This window comes from Lithobates pipiens, unplaced genomic scaffold (genome assembly GCF_037356315.1).
Source record: "Lithobates pipiens isolate NorthernLeopardFrog02 unplaced genomic scaffold, aLitPip1_a1.2 Scaffold_8, whole genome shotgun sequence".
NCBI lineage: Eukaryota > Metazoa > Chordata > Amphibia > Anura > Ranidae > Lithobates > Lithobates pipiens.
In genome coordinates this window covers 678,047,247-678,075,241 of record NW_027507903.1, presented here as the reverse complement: position 1 = coordinate 678,075,241, position 27,995 = coordinate 678,047,247, and the positions used below count along the sequence as shown (strand labels likewise).

At 44.9% G+C, this 27,995-nt stretch overlaps 1 protein-coding gene across 1 annotated transcript; it reads left to right on the top strand.

Annotated features, from left to right (window-relative positions):
- Window positions 1-1,150: 1,150 nt before the first annotated feature.
- On the top strand, window positions 1,151-27,351 carry LOC143962529 (cornifelin homolog B-like; the record flags this gene model as incomplete). Its single annotated transcript, XM_077471802.1, has 4 exons — window positions 1,151-1,180; window positions 22,474-22,594; window positions 23,332-23,501; window positions 26,891-27,351. Coding segments are annotated over 4 exons (543 nt in total), but the record flags the coding sequence as incomplete, so codon positions are not given.
- Window positions 27,352-27,995: the final 644 nt, after the last annotated feature.

The following is a 27,995-nucleotide window of genomic DNA, read 5'->3' as shown; positions in this document are numbered from 1 at the left end:
GGAAGGTATTGGGCAGCAGCTCTGCTGTCCTCTCCTCCAGCATGGCGGACTCCACCTAGGTGGCAGGTGGCGGGCAGCGGCTCTGGTGTCCTCTCCTTCAGCACAACACACCCCATCTAGGTGGTGGGTGGCGGGCAGCGGCTCCAGTTTCCTCTCCTCCAGCACAGCGGACCCCCACCTAGATAGCGAGTGGTGGCAAGCGGTTCTGGTGTCCTCTCCTTCAGGCGGGCGGTGGGCTGGGGGCAGTTGCTCCTGTGTCTTCTCCTCCAGCATGGCACCTTCAGCCGTGCATCTCCTCTCTCCTACTCTTAGGTGCTAGGCGTCCAATAGGCTCACCCAATATTTTGGTCATTCGGGAAATGGGTCTCACGACCCGCTTCCTGATTGCCGGGGAGGATGTTTAGTGTGAAAATTGCGAATATTCATTCACTATTGTCGAACAACTGGATGGGCTTGGAGCACGGTGCTCTGCGCCCCAAGGCCACCCTTTTTTGAAGCCTATTAGAGCCTCTGGCTCTAATCACATGCTTCAGAAAAACACCCCTCCTCCATTGGAATCCATAGTCCAGTGCCCTATATGTAGAACAAGGGGGGCGGACACATGAATGGGAGGGGGGGCAGCACCCGTGCACCCCTAATGAACAGTTCGCCACTGGCTAACAAACTTACTCACTGTGTTCAATCACAACCGAAGCATAGTAAACCATGTTTACTACGCTTCGGTCTGTGAATGAACAGGAAGCCGCTCGGCACAGAGCACTTCCCATTCATTCCCTGTCCAGTGTAGCTGAGGCTGCAGAGAAAGGCGTGCGTGTTTGAGCTTTGGGGTGCACACCCTAATGCAGCAGCCTGCGCACACCTATATTTGTAATGATTAGATTGTGAATATAATGCTTTTGGAATAAAACGAACAAGAACAAATACTGAGAATTACACCCACCATACAGAACAAGAGAAGTGGCCTTTCACAGTCGGTGCCTATATCGGAATAAAAGAAATGTAATAATAAAATGCATCAATTGCGGTTAAGTCTATACACAGGTTAGGGGTGTTCCCGGGGAGGCTCTCGGATTGAGTGTAAGGACATTCTGTATATATTGGGCAGAACTGGTTGGGTGAGGTTCACAGAAGATTTGACTCCTGCAGGTGACATTCAGCGAGGACAGCGGCAAAGACAGAGGTGAGTGATGATCTGACAATGTTAGAACCAGTTACTGGGGACAGCGATATCCTAATTCTTCATTCCAATCTTCTACTTTTTTTTCTCTGGGATTTGTCAAATTGTATGTGTATTTGAGACAACTGTGCAGATGTGGATCATTGTCCCCAGGCATAAAGTGTTGTCCCCTGGGATAAAGTGTTGTCCCCTGGGATAAAGTATTGCTTCTTCGCATAGACCGCTGACCACCGGGATAGAGCAATGTCCCCTACGATGGAATATGGCCTTTTGGGATTGATGATCAACCATTTAGAAAAAAAAGCATTGTTCCCTGGGGTTGAATATTATCTCCTGGGGTAGAGCATTCCCCACAGGTATTGAATTATATTCAAAGATGGATTACTGCCCTGGAAATAAGCTCTCGGTGATGAATTATTGCCCCCTAGGATAGAGCGTTGTCCTCTGAGATGGAGCATTGTTCCCTGAGATGGAATATTGTCCCCTGGGATGAGGCATTGTTGCCAAACTTGAAATGTTGTCTCCTGAGATGAAACATTGTTCCTGGGGACACCATATTGCCCTTTATGGTGGGGCATTACTCAATGAGATTGAACATTACCCCTAAAGAGAGATTACTACCCTAGGAATAGGTCATCTGAGATGGGTTATTGCCCCCTAGGATAGAGTGTTGTCCTCTGAGATGGAATATTGTCCCCTGGGATGAGGCATTGTCACCAATCTTGAAATGTTGTCTCCTGAGATGAAACATTGTTCCTGGGGACATCATATTGCCCTTTATGGTGGGGCATTACTCAATGAGATTGAACATTACCCCTAAAGAGGGATTACTACCCTAGGAATAGGTCATCTGAGATGAATTATTGCCCCCTAGGATAGAGCGTTTTCTTCTGAGATGGAGCATTGTTCCCTGACATGGAATATTGTCCCCTGGGATGAGGCATTGTTGCCAAACTTGAAATGTTGTCTCCTGAGATGAAACATTGTTCCTGGGGACACCATATTGCCCTTTAGGGTGGAGCATTACTCAATGGGATTGAATATTTTACCCTAAAGAGGGATTACTACCCTAGGAATAGGTCTTCTGAGATGGGTTATTGCCCCCTAGGATAGAGTGTTGTCCTCTGAGATGGAGCATTGTTCCCTGAGATGGAATATTATCCCCTGGGATGAGGCATTGTCGCCAATCTTGAAATGTTGTCTCCTGAGATGAAACATTGCTCCTGGGGACATCATATTGCCCTTTAGGGTGGAGCATTACTCAATGAGATTGAACATTACCCCTAAAGAGGGATTACTACCCTAGGAATAGGTCATCTGAGATGGGTTATTGCCCCCTAGGATAGTGTGTTGTCTTCTGAGGTGAAACATTGTTCCTGGGGACACGATATTGCCCTTTAGGGTGGGGCATTACTCAATGAGATTGAACATTACCTCTAAAGAGGGATTACTACCCTAGGAATAGGTCATCTGAGATGGGATATTGCCCCCTAGGATAGAGTGTTGTCCTCTGAGATGGAGCATTGTTCCCTGAGATGGAATATTGTCCCCTGGGATGAGGCATTGTCGCCAAACACGAAATGTTGTCTCCTGAGATGAAACATTGTTCCTGGGGATACCATATTGCCCTTTAGGGTGGAGCATTACTCAATAAGATTGAACATTACCCCTAAAGAGGGATTACTACCCTAGGAATAGGTCATCTGAGATGGGTTATTGCCCCCTAGGATAGTGTGTTGTCTTCTGAGGTGAAACATTGTTCCTGGGGACACCATATTGCCCTTTAGGGTGGAGCATTACTCAATGGGATTGAACATTACCCCTAAAGAGTGATTACCACCCTAGGAATAAGTCATCTGAGATGAATTATTGCCTCCTAGGAGAGAACGTTGTCCTCTGAGATGGAGCATTGTTCCCTGAGATGGAATATTGTCCCCTGGGATGAGGCATTGTCGCCAATCTTGAAATGTTGTCTCCTGAGATGAAACATTGTTCCTGGGGACACCATATTGCCCTTTAGAGTGGGACATTACTCAATCAGATTTAACATTACCCCTAAAGAGAGTTTACTACCCTAGCAATAGGTAATCTGAGATGGGTTATTGTCCCCTTGGATAGATTTTAGTCTCAAGGGGTGGAATACTGTCCTCTGGAATGGATAATTATCACCTGGAATAGAATATTGTGCCCTGGGATGAAGAATTACCCCCTGGGATGGGTTATTGCCCTTTGGGATTTAGCATAGCTTCCTGGGATTGAATATTGTCCTTTGAGATTTAGCATAGCTTCCTAGGATGGAATATTGTCCCCTGGGTTGAGGTATTGTCCCCAACTGTGAAATGTTGTTCTCTGAGTTGGGATATTGCTTTCTGGGATGCATTATTAAATACTGAGATGGAACATTGTCCCCTGTAATAGAATATAGTCCTCTAGGATGTAGCATTGTTCCATGGGATAGGATATTGTCCCTGTGATGAGATATTGTTCCCAAGCATGAAATGTTTTCTCCTGAGATGGAATATTGCCTCCTGGGTTGATTATTAACCACTAAGATGGAGCAGTGTCCCCTGGGGTGGTATATAGCCCTCTTGGGCAGTGCACTACTCACAGAGATTGAGAATTACCCCCAAAGTTTGATCACTGCCCTGGAAATAGGTTCTCTGAAATGTATAATTGCCCTCAATGATAGAGTATTCTCCCATAGGGTGGAATATTGCCACCTGAGATAGAGCATTGTTCCCCGGGATGGAATATTGCCCTTTGAAATGGAGCATTGTTCCCTGGGATAGAATATTGTCCTTTGAAATGGAGCATTGTTACCGGGGATAGAATATTGTCCTCTGAAATGGAGAATTGTCTCCTGGGTGGAATATTGTCCTCTGAAATGGAACATTGTTCACTAAGATGGAATATCCCCATCTGGAATGGAACATTGTCTCCCTTGAAGTGGAATATTGCCCTCTGGGATATATCATTGCTCCCTGGGATGAGGTATTGTCCCCAAGCTTAAAATGTTGTCCTCTGAGATGGAATATTGCTCCCTGAAACAAAGAATTGTTCCCTGGGACAGACTATTGTCCCTTTTGATGAGGTTTTGTTCCCGATCATGAAACGTTGTCTCCTGAGATAGAATATTGCCTCCCGGGATGCATTATTAACTACTGAGTTGCAGCGGTGTCCCCCGGGGTGGAATATTGCCCTCTGGGTAGAGCAGTACTCAATGAGATTGAGCATTACCCCCGAAGTTTGATTACTGCCCTGGAAACAGGTTCTCTGAAATGTATAATTTCCCTCTATGAGTATTCTCCCATAGGGTGGAATATTGTCACCTGGGGTAGAACGTTGTTCCCCCGGGATGGAATATTGCCCTTTGAAATGGAGAATTGTCTCCTGGGTGGAATATTGTCCTCTGAAATGGAACATTGTCTCCCTTGAAGTGGAATATTGCCCTCTGGGATATAGCATGGCTCCCTGGGGTGAGGAATTGCCCCCAAGCTTAAAATGTTGTCCTCTGAGATGGAATATTGCTCCCTGAAACAAAGAATTGTTCCCTGGGACAGACTATTGTCCCTTTTGATGAGGTTTTATTCCCGATCATGAAACGTTGTCTCCTGAGATAGAATATTGCCTCCCGGGATGCATTATTAACTACTGAGATGGAGCGGTGTCCCCTGGGGTGGAATATTGCCCTCTGGGTAGAGCAGTACTCAATTGAGATTGAGTATTACCCCCAAAGTTTGATCACTGCCCTGGAAATAGGTTCTCTGAAATGTATAATTGCCCTCAATGACAGAGTATTCTCCCATAGGGTGGAATATTGCCACCTGAGATAGAGCATTGTTCCCCGGGATGGAATATTGCCCTTTGAAATGGAGCATTGTTACCGGGGATAGAATATTGTCCTCTGAAATGGAGAATTGTCTCCTGGGTGGAATATTGTCCTCTGAAATGGAGAATTGTCTCCTGGGTGGAATATTGTCCTCTGAAATGGAGAATTGTCTCCTGGGTGGAATATTGTCGTCTGAAATGGAGAATTGTCTCCTGGGTGGAATATTGTCCTCTGAAATGGAGAATTGTCTCCTGGGTGGAATATTGTCGTCTGAAATGGAGAATTGTCTCCTGGGTGGAATATTGTCCTCTGAAATGGAGAATTGTCTCCTGGGTGGAATATTGTCCTCTGAAATGGAGAATTGTCTCCTGGGTGGAATATTGTCCTCTGAAATGGAGAATTGTCTCCTGGGTGGAATATTGTCGTCTGAAATGGAGAATTGTCTCCTGGGTGGAATATTGTCCTCTGAAATGGAATATTGTTCACTAGGATGGAATATCGCCATCTGGAATGGAACATCGTCTCCCTTGAAGAGGAATATTGCCCTCTGGGATATAGCATTGCTCCCCGGGATGAATCCGTCGGACTTTGGTGTGATTGTGTGTGGCCAAGTCCATTCATTCGGAAAGTCTGTCGGAACTCCACCGAAAGTCCGTCGGACCTAGTCCCTGGAAAAGTCCGGTGGTGTGTACGCGGAATTAGAAAGAGCATTGTTCCCTGGGAATGAACATTATCTCCCGGGGAAGAGCATTGTCCACCACGAGTATTGAATATTGCCCTTAGGATTGAGTATTACCCCCAAAGATGGATTACTGCCCTGGGAATAATCTCCCTGAGATGAATTATTGCCCCCTAGGATGGAGCGTTGTCTTCTGAGATGGAGCGATGTTCCCTGGGATAGAATATTGCCCTTGTGGATTGAGCATTATTTCCGGAAAAGGAATATTGTCCTCAGGGATGGGGCATTGTTGCTGAACCTGAAATGTCTCCCAAAATGGAAGGCTTAGGAAGGCCCTTTCCTCCAATCCCACATTCCACCCATCAAGATATTTAGATATTTGCATAACTCCTCCCAAGAGCCGGCCCACTGCTTACATCAAGGCTCAGAGCTCTGGGGAAGAGATGTTTTTAGGAAGCTATGATAAACACCCGGACAGCCCCTCCCATTGTAAACATTGTTTATAAATGTTATTTACACAGGAGATACAAAGTAACATTGTTTATAAACATTGATCAGACTGGGGATAGAGAGATACAAAGTAACATTGTTTATAAACATTGATCAGACTGGGGATAGAGAGATACAAAGTAACATTGTTTATAAACATTGATCAGACGGGAGATGGAGAGATACAAAGTAACATTGTTTATAAACATTGATCAGACGGGAGATAGAGCGATACAAAGTAACATTGTTTATAAACATTGATCAGATGGGAGATGGAGAGATACAAAGTAACATTGTTTATAAACATTGATCAGACGGGAGATACAGAGTAACATTGTTTATAAACATTGATCAGATGGGAGATAGAGAGATACAAAGTAACATTGTTTATAAACATTGATCAGACTGGGGATAGAGAGATACAAAGTAACATTGTTTATATACATTGATCAGACGGGAGATAGAGAGATACAAAGTAACAGTGTTTATAAACATTGATCAGATGGGAGATAGAGAGATACAAAGTAACATCGTTTATAAACAGTGATCAGACTGGGGATAGAGAGATACAAAGTAACATTGTTTATAAACATTGATCAGACTGGGGATAAAGAGATACAAAGTAACATCGTTTATAAACATTGATCAGACGGGAGATAGAGCAATACAAAGTAACATAGTTTATAAACATTGATCAGACGGGAGATAGAGAGATACAAAGTAACATTGTTTATAAACATTGATCAAACTGGGGATAGAGAGATACAAAGTAACATTGTTTATAAACATTGATCAGACGGGAGATAAAGAGATACAGAATAACATTGTTTATAAACATTGATCAGACGGGAGATAGAGAGATACAAAGTAACAGTGTTTATAAACATCGATCAGACGGGAGATAGAGAGATACAAAGTAACAGCGTTTATAAACATTGATCAGACTGGGGATAGAGAGATACAAAGTAACATTGTTTATAAACATTAATCAGACGGGAGATAGAGAGATACAAAGTAACATTGTTTATAAACATCGATCAGACGGGAGATAGAGAGATACAAAGTAACAGCGTTTATAAACATTGATCAGACCGGAGATAGAGAGATACAGAATAACATTGTTTATAAACATCGATCAGACGGGAGATAGATAGATACAAAGTAACATTGTTTATAAACATTGATCAGACTGGGGATAGAGAGATACAAAGTAACATTGTTTATATACATTGATCAGACGGGAGATAGAGAGATACAAAGTAACAGTGTTTATAAACATTGATCAGACTGGGGATAGAGAGATACAAAGTAACATTGTTTATAAACATTGATCAGACTGGGGATAAAGAGATACAAAGTAACATCGTTTATAAACATTGATCAGACGGGAGATAGAGCAATACAAAGTAACATAGTTTATAAACATTGATCAGACGGGAGATAGAGAGATACAAAGTAACATTGTTTATAAACATTGATCAAACTGGGGATAGAGAGATACAAAGTAACATTGTTTATAAACATTGATCAGACGGGAGATAAAGAGATACAGAATAACATTGTTTATAAACATTGATCAGACGGGAGATAGAGAGATACAAAGTAACAGTGTTTATAAACATCGATCAGACGGGAGATAGAGAGATACAAAGTAACAGCGTTTATAAACATTGATCAGACTGGGGATAGAGAGATACAAAGTAACATTGTTTATAAACATTAATCAGACGGGAGATAGAGAGATACAAAGTAACATTGTTTATAAACATCGATCAGACGGGAGATAGAGAGATACAAAGTAACAGCGTTTATAAACATTGATCAGACCGGAGATAGAGAGATACAGAATAACATTGTTTATAAACATCGATCAGACGGGAGATAGATAGATACAAAGTAACATTGTTTATAAACATTGATCAGACTGGGGATAGAGAGATACAAAGTAACATTGTTTATATACATTGATCAGACGGGAGATAGAGAGATACAAAGTAACAGTGTTTATAAACATTGATCAGATGGGAGATAGAGAGATACAAAGTAACATTGTTTATAAACATTGATCAGACTGGGGATAAAGAGATACAAAGTAACATCGTTTATAAACATTGATCAGACGGGAGATAGAGCGATACAAAGTAACATCGTTTATAAACATTGATCAGATGGGAGATAGAGAGATACAAAGTAACATCGTTTATAAACAGTGATCAGACTGGGGATAGAGAGATACAAAGTAACATTGTTTATAAACATTGATCAGACTGGGGATAAAGAGATACAAAGTAACATCATTTATAAACATTGATCAGACGGGAGATAGAGCAATACAAAGTAACATAGTTTATAAACATTGATCAGACGGGAGATAGAGAGATACAAAGTAACATCGTTTATAAACATTGATCAAACTGGGGATAGAGAGATACAAAGTAACATTGTTTATAAACATTGATCAGACGGGAGATAGAGAGATACAGAATAACATTGTTTATAAACATTGATCAGACGGGAGATAGAGAGATACAAAGTAACAGTGTTTATAAACATCGATCAGACTGGGGATAGAGAGATACAAAGTAACATTGTTTATAAACATTGATCAGACTGGGGATAGAGAGATACAAAGTAACATTGTTTATAAACATTAATCAGACGGGAGATAGAGAGATACAAAGTAACATTGTTTATAAACATCGATCAGACGGGAGATAGAGAGATACAAAGTAACAGCGTTTATAAACATTGATCAGACCGGAGATAGAGAGATACAGAATAACATTGTTTATAAACATCGATCAGACGGGAGATAGAGAGATACAAAGTAACATTGTTTATAAACATTGATCAGACGGGAGATAGAGAGATACAAAGTAACATTGTTTATAAAGATTAATCAGACGGGAGATAGAGAGATACAAAGTAACATTGTTTATAAACATCGATCAGACGGGAGATAGAGAGATACAAAGTAACAGCGTTTATAAACATTGATCAGACCGGAGATAGAGAGATACAGAATAACATTGTTTATAAACATCGATCAGACGGGAGATAGAGAGATACAAAGTAACATTGTTTATAAACATTGATCAGACGGGAGATAGAGAGATACAAAGTAACATTGTTTATAAACATTAATCAGACGGGAGAAAGAGAGATACAAAGTAACATTGTTTATAAACATCGATCAGACGGGAGATAGAGAGATACAAAGTAACAGCGTTTATAAACATTGATCAGACCGGAGATAGAGAGATACAGAATAACATTGTTTATAAACATCGATCAGACGGGAGATAGAGAGATACAAAGTAACATTGTTTATAAACATTGATCAGACGGGAGATAGAGAGATACAAAGTAACATTGTTTATAAACATTAATCAGACGGGAGATAGAGAGATACAAAGTAACATTGTTTATAAACATTGATCAGACGGGAGATAGAGAGATACAAAGTAACATTGTTTATAAACATTGATCAGACGGGAGATAGAGAGATACAAAGTAACATTGTTTATAAACATTGATCAGACGGGAGATAGAGAGATACAAAGTAACATTGTTTATAAACATCGATCAGACGGGAGATAGAGAGATACAAAGTAACAGCGTTTATAAACATTGATCAGACCGGAGATAGAGAGATACAGAATAACATTGTTTATAAACATCGATCAGACGGGAGATAGAGAGATACAAAGTAACATTGTTTATAAACATTGATCAAACTGGGGATAGAGAGATACAAAGTAACATTGTTTATAAACATTGATCAGACGGGAGATAAAGAGATACAGAATAACATTGTTTATAAACATTGATCAGACGGGAGATAGAGAGATACAAAGTAACAGTGTTTATAAACATCGATCAGACGGGAGATAGAGAGATACAAAGTAACAGCGTTTATAAACATTGATCAGACTGGGGATAGAGAGATACAAAGTAACATTGTTTATAAACATTAATCAGACGGGAGATAGAGAGATACAAAGTAACATTGTTTATAAACATCGATCAGACGGGAGATAGAGAGATACAAAGTAACAGCGTTTATAAACATTGATCAGACCGGAGATAGAGAGATACAGAATAACATTGTTTATAAACATCGATCAGACGGGAGATAGATAGATACAAAGTAACATTGTTTATAAACATTGATCAGACTGGGGATAGAGAGATACAAAGTAACATTGTTTATATACATTGATCAGACGGGAGATAGAGAGATACAAAGTAACAGTGTTTATAAACATTGATCAGACTGGGGATAGAGAGATACAAAGTAACATTGTTTATAAACATTGATCAGACTGGGGATAAAGAGATACAAAGTAACATCGTTTATAAACATTGATCAGACGGGAGATAGAGCAATACAAAGTAACATAGTTTATAAACATTGATCAGACGGGAGATAGAGAGATACAAAGTAACATTGTTTATAAACATTGATCAAACTGGGGATAGAGAGATACAAAGTAACATTGTTTATAAACATTGATCAGACGGGAGATAAAGAGATACAGAATAACATTGTTTATAAACATTGATCAGACGGGAGATAGAGAGATACAAAGTAACAGTGTTTATAAACATCGATCAGACGGGAGATAGAGAGATACAAAGTAACAGCGTTTATAAACATTGATCAGACTGGGGATAGAGAGATACAAAGTAACATTGTTTATAAACATTAATCAGACGGGAGATAGAGAGATACAAAGTAACATTGTTTATAAACATCGATCAGACGGGAGATAGAGAGATACAAAGTAACAGCGTTTATAAACATTGATCAGACCGGAGATAGAGAGATACAGAATAACATTGTTTATAAACATCGATCAGACGGGAGATAGATAGATACAAAGTAACATTGTTTATAAACATTGATCAGACTGGGGATAGAGAGATACAAAGTAACATTGTTTATATACATTGATCAGACGGGAGATAGAGAGATACAAAGTAACAGTGTTTATAAACATTGATCAGATGGGAGATAGAGAGATACAAAGTAACATTGTTTATAAACATTGATCAGACTGGGGATAAAGAGATACAAAGTAACATCGTTTATAAACATTGATCAGACGGGAGATAGAGCGATACAAAGTAACATCGTTTATAAACATTGATCAGATGGGAGATAGAGAGATACAAAGTAACATCGTTTATAAACAGTGATCAGACTGGGGATAGAGAGATACAAAGTAACATTGTTTATAAACATTGATCAGACTGGGGATAAAGAGATACAAAGTAACATCATTTATAAACATTGATCAGACGGGAGATAGAGAGATACAAAGTAACATAGTTTATAAACATTGATCAGACGGGAGATAGAGAGATACAAAGTAACATCGTTTATAAACATTGATCAAACTGGGGATAGAGAGATACAAAGTAACATTGTTTATAAACATTGATCAGACGGGAGATAGAGAGATACAGAATAACATTGTTTATAAACATTGATCAGACGGGAGATAGAGAGATACAAAGTAACAGTGTTTATAAACATCGATCAGACTGGGGATAGAGAGATACAAAGTAACATTGTTTATAAACATTGATCAGACTGGGGATAGAGAGATACAGAATAACATTGTTTATAAACATCGATCAGACGGGAGATAGAGAGATACAAAGTAACATTGTTTATAAACATTGATCAGACGGGAGATAGAGAGATACAAAGTAACATTGTTTATAAACATTAATCAGACGGGAGATAGAGAGATACAAAGTAACATTGTTTATAAACATTGATCAGACGGGAGATAGAGAGATACAAAGTAACATTGTTTATAAACATTGATCAGACGGGAGATAGAGAGATACAAAGTAACATTGTTTATAAACATTGATCAGACGGGAGATAGAGAGATACAAAGTAACATTGTTTATAAACATCGATCAGACGGGAGATAGAGAGATACAAAGTAACAGCGTTTATAAACATTGATCAGACCGGAGATAGAGAGATACAGAATAACATTGTTTATAAACATCGATCAGACGGGAGATAGAGAGATACAAAGTAACATTGTTTATAAACATTGATCAGACGGGAGATAGAGAGATACAAAGTAACATTGTTTATAAACATTAATCAGACGGGAGAAAGAGAGATACAAAGTAACATTGTTTATAAACATCGATCAGACGGGAGATAGAGAGATACAAAGTAACAGCGTTTATAAACATTGATCAGACCGGAGATAGAGAGATACAGAATAACATTGTTTATAAACATCGATCAGACGGGAGATAGAGAGATACAAAGTAACATTGTTTATAAACATTGATCAGACGGGAGATAGAGAGATACAAAGTAACATTGTTTATAAACATTAATCAGACGGGAGATAGAGAGATACAAAGTAACATTGTTTATAAACATTGATCAGACGGGAGATAGAGAGATACAAAGTAACATTGTTTATAAACATTGATCAGACGGGAGATAGAGAGATACAAAGTAACATTGTTTATAAACATTGATCAGACGGGAGATAGAGAGATACAAAGTAACATTGTTTATAAACATCGATCAGACGGGAGATAGAGAGATACAAAGTAACAGCGTTTATAAACATTGATCAGACCGGAGATAGAGAGATACAGAATAACATTGTTTATAAACATCGATCAGACGGGAGATAGAGAGATACAAAGTAACATTGTTTATAAACATTGATCAGACGGGAGATAGAGAGATACAAAGTAACATTGTTTATAAACATTAATCAGACGGGAGATAGAGAGATACAAAGTAACATTGTTTATAAACATCGATCAGACGGGAGATAGAGAGATACAAAGTAACATTGTTTATAAACATTGATCAGACGGGAGATAGAGAGATACAAAGTAACATTGTTTATAAACATCGATCAGACGGGAGATAGAGAGATACAAAGTAACAGCGTTTATAAACATTGATCAGACCGGAGATAGAGAGATACAGAATAACATTGTTTATAAACATCGATCAGACGGGAGATAGAGAGATACAAAGTAACATTGTTTATAAACATTGATCAGACGGGAGATAGAGAGATACAAAGTAACATTGTTTATAAACATTAATCAGACGGGAGATAGAGAGATACAAAGTAACATTGTTTATAAACATCGATCAGACGGGAGATAGAGAGATACAAAGTAACATTGTTTATAAACATTGATCAGACGGGAGATAGAGAGATACAAAGTAACATTGAGCATTCCATTGTGTCCTCCACAAGAGAGAGGCCACCCAAATAACAAAAACCACTGAAAAAATCTTTATTGTTGATATCGATATAAGAAATTGAAGATAACATATTTTTGAAGACCAAAAAAATAATAAAAAGATTTTGATTTCACAGGAAAGTCCTCTGCAGACGGAAGGGTTGATGTCAATTAAAGCAAAATGACATGGAAATAAAAAAAAATAAAAAAAATAATAATTCTTTCCTTGCTTTTTTTTTAAAATAAATTGTGTTCCCTTTTAACCTCTAATTGGTTTACCTTACTAAGCCCTAATTAACCCCTTCTTTCCCCTCTCCCTATTATTTCCCTGATTTTTTTTAATTTATTTTTCTATTTTTCAACATTAGTAATCAAACTTTTTTCACGTTTATTTTTTTTTATTTTTTTTTTATGTTTCATTAAAAAAGGGGCTAAACTAAAAAATAAAAAAATAAAAAAAATAAAAAAACTTTATTTAATTTTTTGACACACTTAATTTCAGAATCTTGATTTTAGTGTCATTTTTTTTTAAATAGCAATTGATTATGATTTCTACAGTGCTTTTTATTTTTTCTTAAACTAATAATAATAAAACCACAAAAATATATATATTTTTTAGTTTAATTTTTTTTTTTTTTTTTTTTTTAGTTTTTTTTTTTTTTTTTTTTTTTAGTTTTTGATGTAAAGATTGCATAAAAAAAATAAAAAAATAAAAATAATGGCGAGACAATCTCTGGACAAGTAAGCCGTGTTTTTTGTCATATAGGAAATACTCTTTTATCTCAGACAATTGAGAAATAATTTCTGAATAAACAGTCCCATAGCAGAAAGGTAAACACTGTGCTCAGGTGAATGGGGGGTATACGGGGCGGGCGAGGAGAACTGGTTATACTGGATGTCTGCGGAGCCGGTGAGCAGTGACGCATGAAGGAAAATACAGTGGCCGATTGTTGGCGATGAGTTCCCTTTTTTTTTTTTTTTACTGCAATCTCTCATATGATCACTTTATAGATTAGGAGGAGAAGAGGAAGTGACCCAGAGAAGAAGAAGATACCAAAGATAACTATAAAGCCCGACATTAGTGCCACCTACTTCATTGCCATGCTTTGCCAGGAGAGGAGAGTTATAGAGGAAGGAGCAGAGTCCTCCAGCAGAGCAGAGTATTTCAGGAGAGGAGAGTTATAGAGGAAGGAGCAGAGTCCTCCGGCAGTGCAGAGTATTTCAGGAGAGGAAAGTTGTAGAGGGAGGAGCAGAGTCCTCCAGCAGTGCAGAGTATTTCAGGAGAGGAGAGTTATAGAGGAAAGAGCAGAGTCCTCCAGCAGTGCAGAGTATTTCAGGAGAGGAGAGTTATAGAGGAAGGAGCAGAGTCCTCCGGCAGTGCAGAGTATTTCAGGAGAGGAAAGTTGTAGAGGGAGGAGCAGAGTCCTCCAGCAGTGCAGAGTATTCCAGGAGAGGAGAGTTATAGAGGAAGGAGCAGAGTCCTCCGGCAGTGCAGAGTATTTCAGGAGAGGAAAGTTGTAGAGGGAGGAGCAGAGTCCTCCAGCAGTGCAGAGTATTTCAGGAGAGGAGAGTTATAGAGGAAAGAGCAGAGTCCTCCAGCAGTGCAGAGTATTTCAGGAGAGGAGAGTTATAGAGGAAGGAGCAGAGTCCTCCGGCAGTGCAGAGTATTTCAGGAGAGGAAAGTTGTAGAGGGAGGAGCAGAGTCCTCCAGCAGTGCAGAGTATTCCAGGAGAGGAGAGTTATAGAGGAAGGAGCAGAGTCCTCCAGCAGAGCAGAGTATTTCAGGAGAGGAGAGTTATAGAGGAAAGAGCAGAGTCCTCCAGCAGTGCAGAGTATTTCAGGAGAGGAGAGTTATAGAGGAAGGAGCAGAGTCCTCCGGCAGTGCAGAGTATTTCAGGAGAGGAAAGTTGTAGAGGGAGGAGCAGAGTCCTCCAGCAGTGCAGAGTATTTCAGGAGAGGAGAGTCACAGAGGAAGGAGAAGACTCCTCCAGCGGTGCAGAATATTTCAGGAGAGGAGATTTATAGAGGAAGGAGAAGACTCCTTCAGCGGTGCAGAATATTTCAGGAGAGGAGAGTCACAGAGGAAGGAGAAGACTCCTCCAGCGGTGCAGAATATTTCAGGAGAGGAGAGTTATAGAGGAAGGAGAAGAGTCCTCCAGCATTGCAGAGTATTTCAGGAGAGGAGAGTTATAGAGGGAGGAGCAGAGTCCTCCAGCAGAGCAGAGTATTTCAGGAGAGGAGAGTTATATAAGAAGGAGCAGAGTCCTCCAGCAGAGCAGAGTATTTCAGGAGAGGAGAATTATAGAGGAAGGAGCAGAGTCCTCCAGCAATGCAGAGTATTTCAGGAGAGGAGATAGGAGAGGAGAGTTATAGAGGAAAGAGCAGAGTCCTCCAGCAGTGCAGAGTATTTCAGGAGAGGGGAGTCATAGAGGAAGGAGCAGAGTCCTCCAGCAGAGCAGAGTATTTCAGGAGAGGGGAGTCATAGAGGAAGGAGCAGAGTCCTCCAGCAGTGCAGAGTATTTCAGGAGAGGAGAGTTATAGAGGAAGGAGCAGAGTCCTCCAGCAGTGCAGAGTATTTCAGGAGAAGAGAGTTATAGAGGGAGGAGCAGAGTCCTCCAGCAGTGCAGAGTATTTCAGGAGAGGAGAGTTATATAAGAAGGAGCAGAGTCCTCCAGCAGAGCAGAGTATTTCAGGAGAGGAGAATTATAGAGGAAGGAGCAGAGTCCTCCAGCAATGCAGAGTATTTCAGGAGAGGAGAGTTATAGAGGGAGGAGCAGAGTCCTCCAGCAGAGCAGAGTATTTCAGGAGAGGAGAGTTATAGAGGAAAGAGCAGAGTCCTCCAGCAGTGCAGAGTATTTCAGGAGAGGAGAGTTATAGAGGAAGGAGCAGAGTCCTCCGGCAGTGCAGAGTATTTCAGGAGAGGAAAGTTGTAGAGGGAGGAGCAGAGTCCTCCAGCAGTGCAGAGTATTTCAGGAGAGGAGAGTCACAGAGGAAGGAGAAGACTCCTCCAGCGGTGCAGAATATTTCAGGAGAGGAGATTTATAGAGGAAGGAGAAGACTCCTTCAGCGGTGCAGAATATTTCAGGAGAGGAGAGTCACAGAGGAAGGAGAAGACTCCTCCAGCGGTGCAGAATATTTCAGGAGAGGAGAGTTATAGAGGAAGGAGAAGAGTCCTCCAGCATTGCAGAGTATTTCAGGAGAGGAGAGTTATAGAGGGAGGAGCAGAGTCCTCCAGCAGAGCAGAGTATTTCAGGAGAGGAGAGTTATATAAGAAGGAGCAGAGTCCTCCAGCAGAGCAGAGTATTTCAGGAGAGGAGAATTATAGAGGAAGGAGCAGAGTCCTCCAGCAATGCAGAGTATTTCAGGAGAGGAGATAGGAGAGGAGAGTTATAGAGGAAAGAGCAGAGTCCTCCAGCAGTGCAGAGTATTTCAGGAGAGGGGAGTCATAGAGGAAGGAGCAGAGTCCTCCAGCAGAGCAGAGTATTTCAGGAGAGGGGAGTCATAGAGGAAGGAGCAGAGTCCTCCAGCAGTGCAGAGTATTTCAGGAGAGGAGAGTTATAGAGGAAGGAGCAGAGTCCTCCAGCAGTGCAGAGTATTTCAGGAGAAGAGAGTTATAGAGGGAGGAGCAGAGTCCTCCAGCAGTGCAGAGTATTTCAGGAGAGGAGAGTTATATAAGAAGGAGCAGAGTCCTCCAGCAGAGCAGAGTATTTCAGGAGAGGAGAATTATAGAGGAAGGAGCAGAGTCCTCCAGCAATGCAGAGTATTTCAGGAGAGGAGAGTCACAGAGGAAGGAGAAGACTCCTCCAGCGGTGCAGAATATTTCAGGAGAGGAGAGTTATAGAGGAAGGAGAAGAGTCCTCCAGCATTGCAGAGTATTTCAGGAGAGGAGAGTTATAGAGGGAGGAGCAGAGTCCTCCAGCAGAGCAGAGTATTTCAGGAGAGGAGAGTTATATAAGAAGGAGCAGAGTCCTCCAGCAGAGCAGAGTATTTCAGGAGAGGAGAATTATAGAGGAAGGAGCAGAGTCCTCCAGCAATGCAGAGTATTTCAGGAGAGGAGATAGGAGAGGAGAGTTATAGAGGAAGGAGCAGAGTCCTCCAGCAGAGCAGAGTATTTCAGGAGAGGAGAGTTATATAAGAAGGAGCAGAGTCCTCCAGCAGAGCAGAGTATTTCAGGAGAGGAGAATTATAGAGGAAGGAGCAGAGTCCTCCAGCAATGCAGAGTATTTCAGGAGAGGAGAGTTATAGAGGAAAGAGCAGAGTCCTCTAGCAGTGCAGAGTATTTCAGGAGAGGAGATAGGAGAGGAGAGTTATAGAGGAAAGAGCAGAGTCCTCCAGCAGAGCAGAGTATTTCAGGAGAGGGGAGTCATAGAGGAAGAAGCAGAGTCCTCCAGCAGTGCAGAGTATTTCAGGAGAGGAGAGTTATAGAGGAAGGAGCAGAGTCCTCCAGCAGAGCAGAGTATTTCAGGAGAGGAGAGTTATAGAGGAAGGAGCAGAGTCCTCCAGCAGAGCAGAGTATTTCAGGAGAGGAGAGTTATAGAGGGAGGAGCAGAGTCCTCCAGCAGAGCAGAGTATTCCAGGAGAGGAGAGTTATAGAGGAAGGAGCAGAGTCCTCCAGCAGAGCAGAGTATTTCAGGAGAGGAGATAGGAGAGGAAAGTTGTAGAGGGAGGAGCAGAGTCCTCCAGCAGTGCAGAGTATTTCAGGAGAGGGGAGTCATAGAGGAAGAAGCAGAGTCCTCCAGCAGTGCAGAGTATTTCAGGAGAGGAGAGTTATAGAGGAAGGAGCAGAGTCCTCCAGCAGAGCAGAGTATTTCAGGAGAGGAGAGTTATAGAGGAAGGAGCAGAGTCCTCCAGCAGAGCAGAGTATTTCAGGAGAGGAGAGTTATAGAGGGAGGAGCAGAGTCCTCCAGCAGAGCAGAGTATTCCAGGAGAGGAGAGTTATAGAGGAAGGAGCAGAGTTCTCCAGCAGAGCAGAGTATTTCAGGAGAGGAGAGTTATAGAGGAAAGAGCAGAGTCCTCCAGCAGTGCAGAGTATTCCAGGAGAGGAGAGTTATAGAGGAAAGAGCAGAGTCCTCCAGCAGTGCAGAGTATTCCAGGAGAGGAGAGTTATAGAGGAAGGAGCAGAGTCCTCCAGCAGAGAAGAGTACTTCAGGAGAGGAAAGTTATAGAGGAAAGAGCAGAGTCCTCCAGCAGTGCAGAGTATTTCAGGAGAGGAGAGTTATAGAGGGAGGAGCAGAGTCCTCCAGCAGTGCAGAGTATTCCAGGAGAGGAGAGTTATAGAGGAAGGAGCAGAGTCCTCCACCAGAGCAGTATATTTCAGGAGAGGAGAGTTATAGAGGAAGGAGAAGAGTCCTCCAGCATTGCAGACTATTTCAGGAGAGGAGAGTTACAGAGGAAGGAGAAGAGTCCTCCTCCCCCCCCTGTGTATTATTCCCCATTGTTTGTTCCTCTGGAGATAGACCGGTGATGTGGGTCTCGGGCTCCGCTCAGACGGCGGTATAGAGGTGACCTACAGACAATGGCGCTCGGTGATTGACAGATGTCACCGCTCTATGCTGTGTCAGCGCATTCACCTCTTACTACCGCGTGCCAGACTCTGACCGTCCCGGCCAATGACAGCCAACCGCCTGCCGAGAACTGCCCGACCACTCAGCTAGAAATATCAATTGAGATAGAAAGGAAAAAAAAAGAAGAATATATATATATATTTATTTATAATAATTGAAAAAAAATATATAAATATACATATATATATATATATACAGTATCTCACAAAATCTTTTCATGTGACAACACTGAAGAAATGACACTTGTCTACAATGTAAAGTAGTGAGTGTACAGCTTGTATAACAGTGTCAATTTGCTGTCCCCTCAAAATAACTCAACACACAGCCATTAATGTCTAAACCGCTGGCAACAAAAGTCAGTACACCCCCTAAGTGAAAATGTCCAAATTGGGCACAATTAGCCATTTTCCCTCCCCTGTGTCATGTGACTCTTTAGTGTTACAAGGTTTCACGTGTGAATGGGGAGCAGGAGTGTTAAATTTGGTGTTATCGCTCTCACTCTCTCATACTGGTCACTGGATGTTCACCATGGCACCTCATGGCAAAGAACTCTCTGAGGATCTGAAAAAAAAGGATTGTTGCTCTACACAAAGATGGCCTAGGCTATAAGAAGATTGCCAAGACCCTGAAACTGAGCTGCAGCATGGTGGCCAAGACCATACAGCGGTATAACAGGACTGGTTCCACTCAGAACAGGCCTCACCATGGTCCACCAAAGAAGTTGTGATCACGTGCTCAGCGTCATATCCAGAGGTTGTCTTTGGGAAATAGACGTATGAGTGCTGTGGTTGAAGGGGTGGGGGGGGGGGGGGGGTCAGCCTGTCAGTGCTCAGACCATATTTGAAGCACACTGCATCAAATTGGTCTCCATGGCTGTCATCCCAGGAGATAGCGGAAGGCGGGGCTCGGGAGAGTGTGTAAGGCAGGGCTCGGGAGAGTGAGGAAGGCAAGGCTCAGGAGAGAGCAGAAGGCAGGGCTCGGGAGAGTGTGGAAGGCAGGGCTCGGGAGAGAGCGGAAGGCAGGGCTCGGGAGAGAGCGGAAGGCAGGGCTCGGGAGAGTGCTGAAGGCAAGGCTCAGGAGAGAGCAGAAGGCGGGGCCGGGAGAGTGTGGAAGGCAGGGCTCGGGAGAGTGCTGAAGGCAAGGCTCAGGAGAGAGCAGAAGGCGGGGCTCGGGAGAGAGCGGAAGGCAGGGCTCGCAAGAGTGTGGAAGGCAGGGCTCGGGAGAGAGCGGAAGGCAGGGCTCGGGAGAGAGCGGAAGGCAGGGCTCGGGAGAGTGCTGAAGGCAAGGCTCAGGAGAGAGCAGAAGGCAGGGCTCGGGAGAGTGCTGAAGGCAAGGCTCAGGAGAGAGCAGAAGGCGGGGCTCGGGAGAGAGCGGAAGGCAGGGCTCGCAAGAGTGAGGAAGGCAGGGCTCGGGAGAGTGCGGAAGGCGGGGCTCGGGAGAGTGCGGAAGGCGGGGCTCGGGAGAGTGTGGAAGGCTGGGCTCGGGAGAGAGCAGAAGGCAGGGCTCGCAAGAGTGTGGAAGGCAGGGCTCGGGAGAGAGCGGAAGGCAGGGCTCGGGAGAGTGCTGAAGGCAAGGCTCAGGAGAGAGCAGAAGGCAGGGCTCGGGAGAGTGCTGAAGGCAAGGCTCAGGAGAGAGCAGAAGGCGGGGCTCGGGAGAGAGCGGAAGGCAGGGCTCGCAAGAGTGAGGAAGGCAGGGCTCGGGAGAGTGCGGAAGGCGGGGCTCGGGAGAGTGCGGAAGGCGGGGCTCGGGAGAGTGTGGAAGGCTGGGCTCGGGAGAGAGCAGAAGGCAGGGCTCGCAAGAGTGTGGAAGGCAGGGCTCGGGAGAGAGCGGAAGGCAGGGCTCGGGAGAGTGCTGAAGGCAAGGCTCAGGAGAGAGCAGAAGGCAGGGCTCGGGAGAGTGCTGAAGGCAAGGCTCAGGAGAGAGCAGAAGGCGGGGCTCGGGAGAGAGCGGAAGGCAGGGCTCGCAAGAGTGAGGAAGGCAGGGCTCGGGAGAGTGCGGAAGGCGGGGCTCGGGAGAGTGCGGAAGGCGGGGCTCGGGAGAGTGTGGAAGGCTGGGCTCGGGAGAGAGCAGAAGGCAGGGCTTGGGAGAGTGAGGAAGGCAGGGCTCGGGAGAGTGCGGAAGGCAGGGCTCGAGAGAGAGCGGAAGGCAGGGCTCGGGAGAGTAAGGAAGGCAGGGCTCGGTAGAGTGCGGAAGGCAAGGCTCAGGAGAGAGCGGAAGGCGGGGCACGGGAGAGTGTGTAAGGCAGGGCTCGGGAGAGTGAGGAAGGCAAGGCTCAGGAGAGATTGGAAGGCAGGGCTCGGGAGAGTGAGGAAGGCAAGGCTCAGGAGAGATTGGAAGGCAGGGCTCGGGAGAGTGAGGAAGGCAAGGCTCAGGAGAGAGTGGAAGGCAGGGCTCGGGAGAGTGCGGAAGGCTAGGCTCAGGAGAGAGCAGAAGGCAGGGCTCGGGAGAGTGCTGAAGGCAGGGCTCGGGAGAGAGCAGAAGGCGGGGCTCGGGAGAGAGCGGAAGGCAGGGCTCGGGAGAGTGCGGAAGGCTGGGCTCGGGAGAGTGCGGAAGGCAGGGCTCGGGAGAGTGCGGAAGGCAGGGCTCGGGAGAGAGCTGAAGGCAGCGCTCGGGAGAGAGCTGAAGGCAGCGCTCGGGAGAGAGCTGAAGGCAGCGCTCGGGAGAGAGCTGAAGGCAGCGCTCGGGAGAGTACGGAAGGCAGGGCTCGGGAGAGTGCGGAAGGCAGGGCTCGGGAGAGAGCTGAAGGCAGCGCTCGGGAGAGAGCTGAAGGCAGCGCTCGGGAGAGAGCTGAAGGCAGCGCTCGGGAGAGAGCTGAAGGCAGCGCTCGGGAGAGAGCTGAAGGCAGCGCTCGGGAGAGAGCTGAAGGCAGCGCTCGGGAGAGAGCGGAAGGCAGGGCTCGGGAGAGTGCGGAAGGCAGGGCTCGGGAGAGAGCGGAAGGCAGGGCTCGGGAGAGTGCGGAAGGCAGGGCTCGGGAGAGTGCGGAAGGCAGGGCTCGGGAGAGTGCGGAAGGCAGGGCTTGGGAGAGAGCTGAAGGCAGCGCTCGGGAGAGAGCTGAAGGCAGCGCTCGGGAGAGAGTGGAAGGCAGGGCTTGGGAGAGAGCAGAAGGCATACGTCAACGGCGGTCGCACCACACATATAAAGTATCACCATGAACCTCAGAGTGAGAGCAGCAATTCTAGCACTAGACCTCCTTTGTAGCTCTGTACTGGTAAACTGTAAAGGTTTTTTTAAAGCATAGCCTATGGAGAATTTTAAGTAGTAAGTTGAGTATTTTTTTAGTAGTCTGTCACCATTCCACGAGCGTGCATGCGCATTTTTTAAAACATGACATATTTGGTATCTATTTAATCGGCATAACATCATCTTTTATATTATACAAAAACAATCGGGTATTGTATTGTGTTTGTGTGCCTTAAAATTCATTCAATTGACATATGGGGTCATTAAGTTTTTTTTTTTATTGGTTGTCCCCTTGCAGACAATGTATCCCATCGCAGTACAGCCACCTTCGATGGTCTCCCACACAACAACGATAACACAAGCCTCACCAAACGGCTGGAGTTCCGGAATCTGCGACTGCTGCGAAGACATGGGCACATGTAAGTGTCACTCTCCCCTGAGAATTCACACACCACCTGTGGGGTTCATACGGCTTTTCAAATAGAGGGATATGCAAACCTTCCCCTAGTTCCTGATTGTCTCTGGTTCCGCAGGGGCGGGGCTTATCATAAAAAACAAGTTCTTTATACTTCTCTGTTTCAAACTGAACTAGGCATGACTTGCAATAAGAAGCATTCCTGGGGAGCACCAGGCAAGTGGAGAGCTCAGGAAAACCTTTCATGCAACATCCCGGAACCACATAGCAGATCTGCAATCGGTATTCACCACTCTGCCTAGGGCCACTGAAGTTTTGGGAATAACAGCCATCCCATAATTCTTTGTGGCCAAGTAAGCACTGTATTGCAGAGCATGCGAGGAGCTCTGTAGATGGGTAAGGCTGCGCCAGTCCTGGGCAGAGCAGGCGGTGCAAATCTTGCCCTAATTCTCAATGCTACACTTGTCTCTGGTTCCTCAGGGGCGGGACTTAGCATACAAAAAGCACTTTAAAAGGAAGTATAATGGCCCGTTTGATCAATTTATAGAACCTCTTACAGATACATATTTATCACAACGAGTGGCATCAATACCCAGTGTGCACACATACTCGGCTTTCCTATAACAAAGTCCAGCACTGACTGCCTGCTTGCAGGCAGCCTGTGTACAACTGACTAAAATCTCATTCTCTGCTAGATAGGATTTTCCATGATATAACAGAGTTTCTCCCGTCTCTTCTCAGGTTGTTTTGCCTACTGGCTCTTCCCCTGCTTCCAGTGCGCGACGGTCAGCGAGCACGGCGAGTGTCTGTGCCTCCCCCTGATGGACACAGGATGCGCAGGCTTTTCCCCAGCTTGTCCCCCTATATCTCTGGCAATGCGGGCATCTGTACGGGAGCGGTACAAAATTCCTGTAAGTATCTGGCTGCGGATGAAGTATGACTAGGAGGATGATGAAAGACCCGAGGAGCCCCCGGGATGAAGTGATCACTATGCATAGCCAGAATTTGGGAGGGGAGTGGGAGGGGCTTAAAGGGGTATCGTTAAGCAGAATCTGTGCCTAGTTGCTATACACACACTGCACACATATACCAGTCCTTGTACCCACAGACTATTCCTAATTACTGTACCACAACCGACAGCCTCACAGACACAAATAAACCTCAGAACAAAGAATATCGTATTAAAAAATGAAACATTTCCGGTGCATACGCCTTCATGCAGACAAAAAAGACTGACTAACTGAGCCAACCTTCAAGAGGAGCTTCAATAAAATTAGAAGTTGGATTCTGGTGTAAAGGGAAAGTCTGATGTAAGGGGGTATTTGGTCACTAGAGCCCCCTCTCCCCATTTAAATAACAGTCCCCAGAGTTCCCCCTTACATAAGATTTCGGAGAGTTCTTCTTTACATCAGACTCCCCAAAGTTCTCCTTTACAGCACACTCCACAGAATTCTCCTTTACATCACACTCCACAGAGTTCTCCTTTACATCAGACTCCACAGAGTTCTCCTCTACATCACACTCCACAGAGTTCTCCTTTACATCAGACTCCACAGAGTTCTCCTCTACATCACACTGCACAGAGTTCCCTTTTACATCAGACTCCACAGAGTTTTCCTTTACATCAGACTCCACAGAGTTCCAATTTACATCAGACTCCACAGAGTTCCAATTTACATCAGACTCCACAGAGTTCTCCCTTACATCAGACTCCCCAGAGTTCCCTTTTACATCAGACTCCACAGAGTTTTCCTTTACACTAGACTCCACAGAGTTCCCATTTACATCAGACTCCACAGAGTTTTCCTTTACACTAGACTCCACAGAGTTCCCATTTACATCAGACTCCACAGAGTTCCCATTTACATCAGACTCCACAGAGTTCCCATTTACATCAGACTCCACAGAGTTCCCCCTTTAAATCAGACTCCACAGAGTTCCCATTTACATCAGACTCCACAGAGTTCCGTTTTACATCAGAGTCCACAGAGTTCTCCCTTTACACCACAGTCCACAATGTTCTCTCTTACATCAGAGCCCACAGAGTTCCCCTTTACATGGCAGTCCACAATGTTCTCTCTTACATCAGAGTTCACAGAGTTCCCCTTTACATCAGACTCCCCAGTGTTCCCTTTTACATCAGACTCTGTGGAATCTGATGTAAAGGGGAAACTCTGATGTAAAGGGGAACTCTGTGGAGTCTGATGTAAGGGAGAACTTTGTGGAGTCTTATGTAAAAGGAGAACTCTGCAGAGTATGATGTAAAGGGGAGCTCTGCAGAGTATGATGTAAAGGGAAAATCTGTGGAATCTGATGTAAAGGGGAAATCTGTGGAGTCTGATATATAGGGGAACTCTGTGGAGTCTGATGTAAAAGGGAACTCTGCACAGTCTGATGTAAAGGGGAGCTATGTGGAGTCAGATGTAAAGGGAGCACTCTGTGGAATCTGATGTAAAGGGGAAGCTCTGTTTCCACAGAGTGCTCCCTTTACATATGACTCCACATAGCTCCCCTTTACATCAGACTGTGCAGAGTTCCCATTTACATCAGACTCTACAGAGTGCTCCCTTTACATCTGACTCCACATAGCTATACTGTGTTCATGTCAATGTCATCCTATAGCCAGATTGTACCTAATGGTAAATGACATGGTATGCTCCGCAAGAGACTCCGCCTCTTCTAAATACACCCCCTTCTGGAAGTGGAGGGAAAGACTCATTTATTATCACTGGTACATGTATATTGTATTGTCCTTCAATAGAAGAAGGCCTAAAGACCTAATAACTCTTCTCCTCTACCTCGCTCACTCTGCTCTCTTTCACTCCCCCTCTCTTTTCCCCTGTGCTCTTTCTCACCCCCCTCTTCTTTCCCCTTGCGCTCTCTTTCTCTCCCCCTCTCCCTTCACCCTGTGTTCTCTCTCCCCCCTCTTCTTTCCCCCTGTGCTCTCTCTTACCCCTTCTCCTTTCCCCCTGTGCTCTCTCTCGCCCCCTCTCCTTTCCCTTTGTACTCTCTTTCTCTCTCCCCCCTCTCCTTTCCCCCTGTGCTCTCTCTCTCACCCCTCTCCTTTCCCTCTGTGCTCTTTCTTGCCTCCTCTCCTTTCCCCCTGTGCTCTCTCTCTCCCTCCTCTCCTTTCCCCCTGTGCTCTCTCTCTCCCCCCTCTCCTTTCCCCCTGTGCTCTCTCTCTCCCCCCTCTCCTTTCCCCCTGTGCTCTCTCACGCCCCCCTCTCCTTTCCCCCTGTGCTCTCTCACGCCCCCTCTCCTTTCCCTTTGTGCTCTCTTTCTCTCTCCCCCCTCTCATTTCCCCCTGTGCTCTCTCTCTCACCCCCTCTCCTTTCCCTCTGTGCTCTTTCTTGCCTCCTCTCCTTTCCCCCTGTGCTCTCTCTCTCCCCCCTCTCCTTTCCCCCTGTGCTCTCTCTCCCCCCTCTCCTTTCCCCCTGTGCTCTCTCTCGCCCCCTCTCCTTTCCCTTTGTGCTCTCTTTCTCTCTCCCCCCTCTCCTTTCCCCCTGTGCTCTCTCTCTCTCTCACCCCCTCTCCTTCCCCCCTGTGCTCTCTCTCTCTCATCCCTCTCCTTTCCCCCTGTGCTCTCTCTCTCTCTCACCCCTCTCCTTTCCCCTTGTGCTCTCTCTCACCCCCTCTCCTTTCCCCCTGTGCTTTCTCTCTCCCCCCTCTCCTCTCCCCCTGTGCTCTCTCCCTCTCCCCCCTCTCCTTTCCCCCTGTGCTCTCTCTCTCTCACCCCTCTCCTTTCCCCTTGTGCTCTCTCTCACCCCCTCTCCTTTCCCCCTGTGCTTTCTCTCTCCCCCCTCTCCTCTCCCCCTGTGCTCTCTCTCTCTCCCCCCTCTCCTTTCTCTCTGTGCTCTCTCGCTCTCACCCCCTCTCCTTTCCCCTTGTGCTCTCTCTCACCCCCTCTCCTTTCCCCCTGTGCTCTCTCTCACCCCTCTACTATCCCCCTGTGCTCTCTCTCTCCCCCTCACCTCTCCCCCTGTGCTCTCTCTTTCTCCCCCCTATCCTCTCCCCCTGTGCTCTCTCTCCCCCTCTCCTCTCCCCCTGTGCTCTCTCTCTCTCCCCCCTCTCCTTTCCCTCTGTGCTCTCTCGCTCTCACCCCCTCTCCTTTCCCCTTGTGCTCTCTCTCACCCCCTCTCCTTTCCCCCTGTGCTCTCTCTCACCCCTCTACTATCCCCCTGTGCTCTCTCTCTCCCCCTCACCTCTCCCCCTGTGCTCTCTCTTTCTCCCCCCTCTCCTCTCCCCCTGTGCTCTCTCTCCCCCTCTCCTCTCCCCCTGTGCTCTCTCTCTCTCCCCCCAGGGATCGATCTGCGATGACTGCTGTATGGTGTATTGGTGTTTGTGCTGTGCCTGGTGCCAGATGGCTCGAGAGATCAAGAGATACAAGCGACCGGCTTCCATCATGACGGCTCAGACCACCACAGTGACGATGCCAGGGCAGACCGTCATGTACCCCGTCCCCTCATACCAACCCCAACCAACCAACGTTATAAATGTGAACAATGTGAACACAGGGCACTAGTGGAGGGACAGAGCCGACCTTCTCAGTGGAGGCCCACCACCCAACGAGGAGACACGGGGGATGGGGGGTGGTCACCGTTTGATGTAACGCATGATAAATATAATCAAGAATCATTTTAGACAAATCTTTAAATCACTTTTAAGTCTTTGTTTTAGATTTTTTTCTGGTTGAAATAAAAATGACCTTCTGTATGTGTAAGTGGGAACAGCCTGCAATTAAAGTCTCTTTTCTTCTCCAAATGCGTTCTTATATTTTCATTTATACCAAAGATAAGAGGAAAGTTGGTGTAAGAAGTTATTAAAAATCTTTCCACATTCCATATGTCAGAAGCTCCAACATTGGCGAAACGATCGAGGAAATGTCCAATCGGTGTAAAATGGACGTTGGAGAACCGTCGTGCAAAATGCAGGCTCCTGTGCTTCAATGAACAATACGGCGAATGTCTTCGTCAGTCATCTTTGTTGTCTTTCATACATCACCAAATCATGGTTCAGTCCCAGCAGCAGTGGGGGCTGGTGAGCAAAATGTTTGGGGGGCACAAATGAACTAAATAATTCTGCAAAATACTGAAACAAAAACATTGATTGCAGCCACTGTGCCCATTATATGCAGCCAACTGTACCCATCATATTCAGCTAACTGTGCCCAACGAATGCAGCTAACTGTGCCCATCATATTCAGTTAACTGTGCCCAGCAAATACAGCCACTGTGCTCAGCAAATGCAGCCGACTGTGCCCATCATATGCAGCCAACTGTGCCCATCATATGCAGCCAACTGTGCCCATCATATTGAGCTAACTGTGCCCATCATATACAGCTAACTGTGCCCAGCAAATGCAGTCACTCTGCCCATCATATGCAGCCAATTGTCCCCATCATATT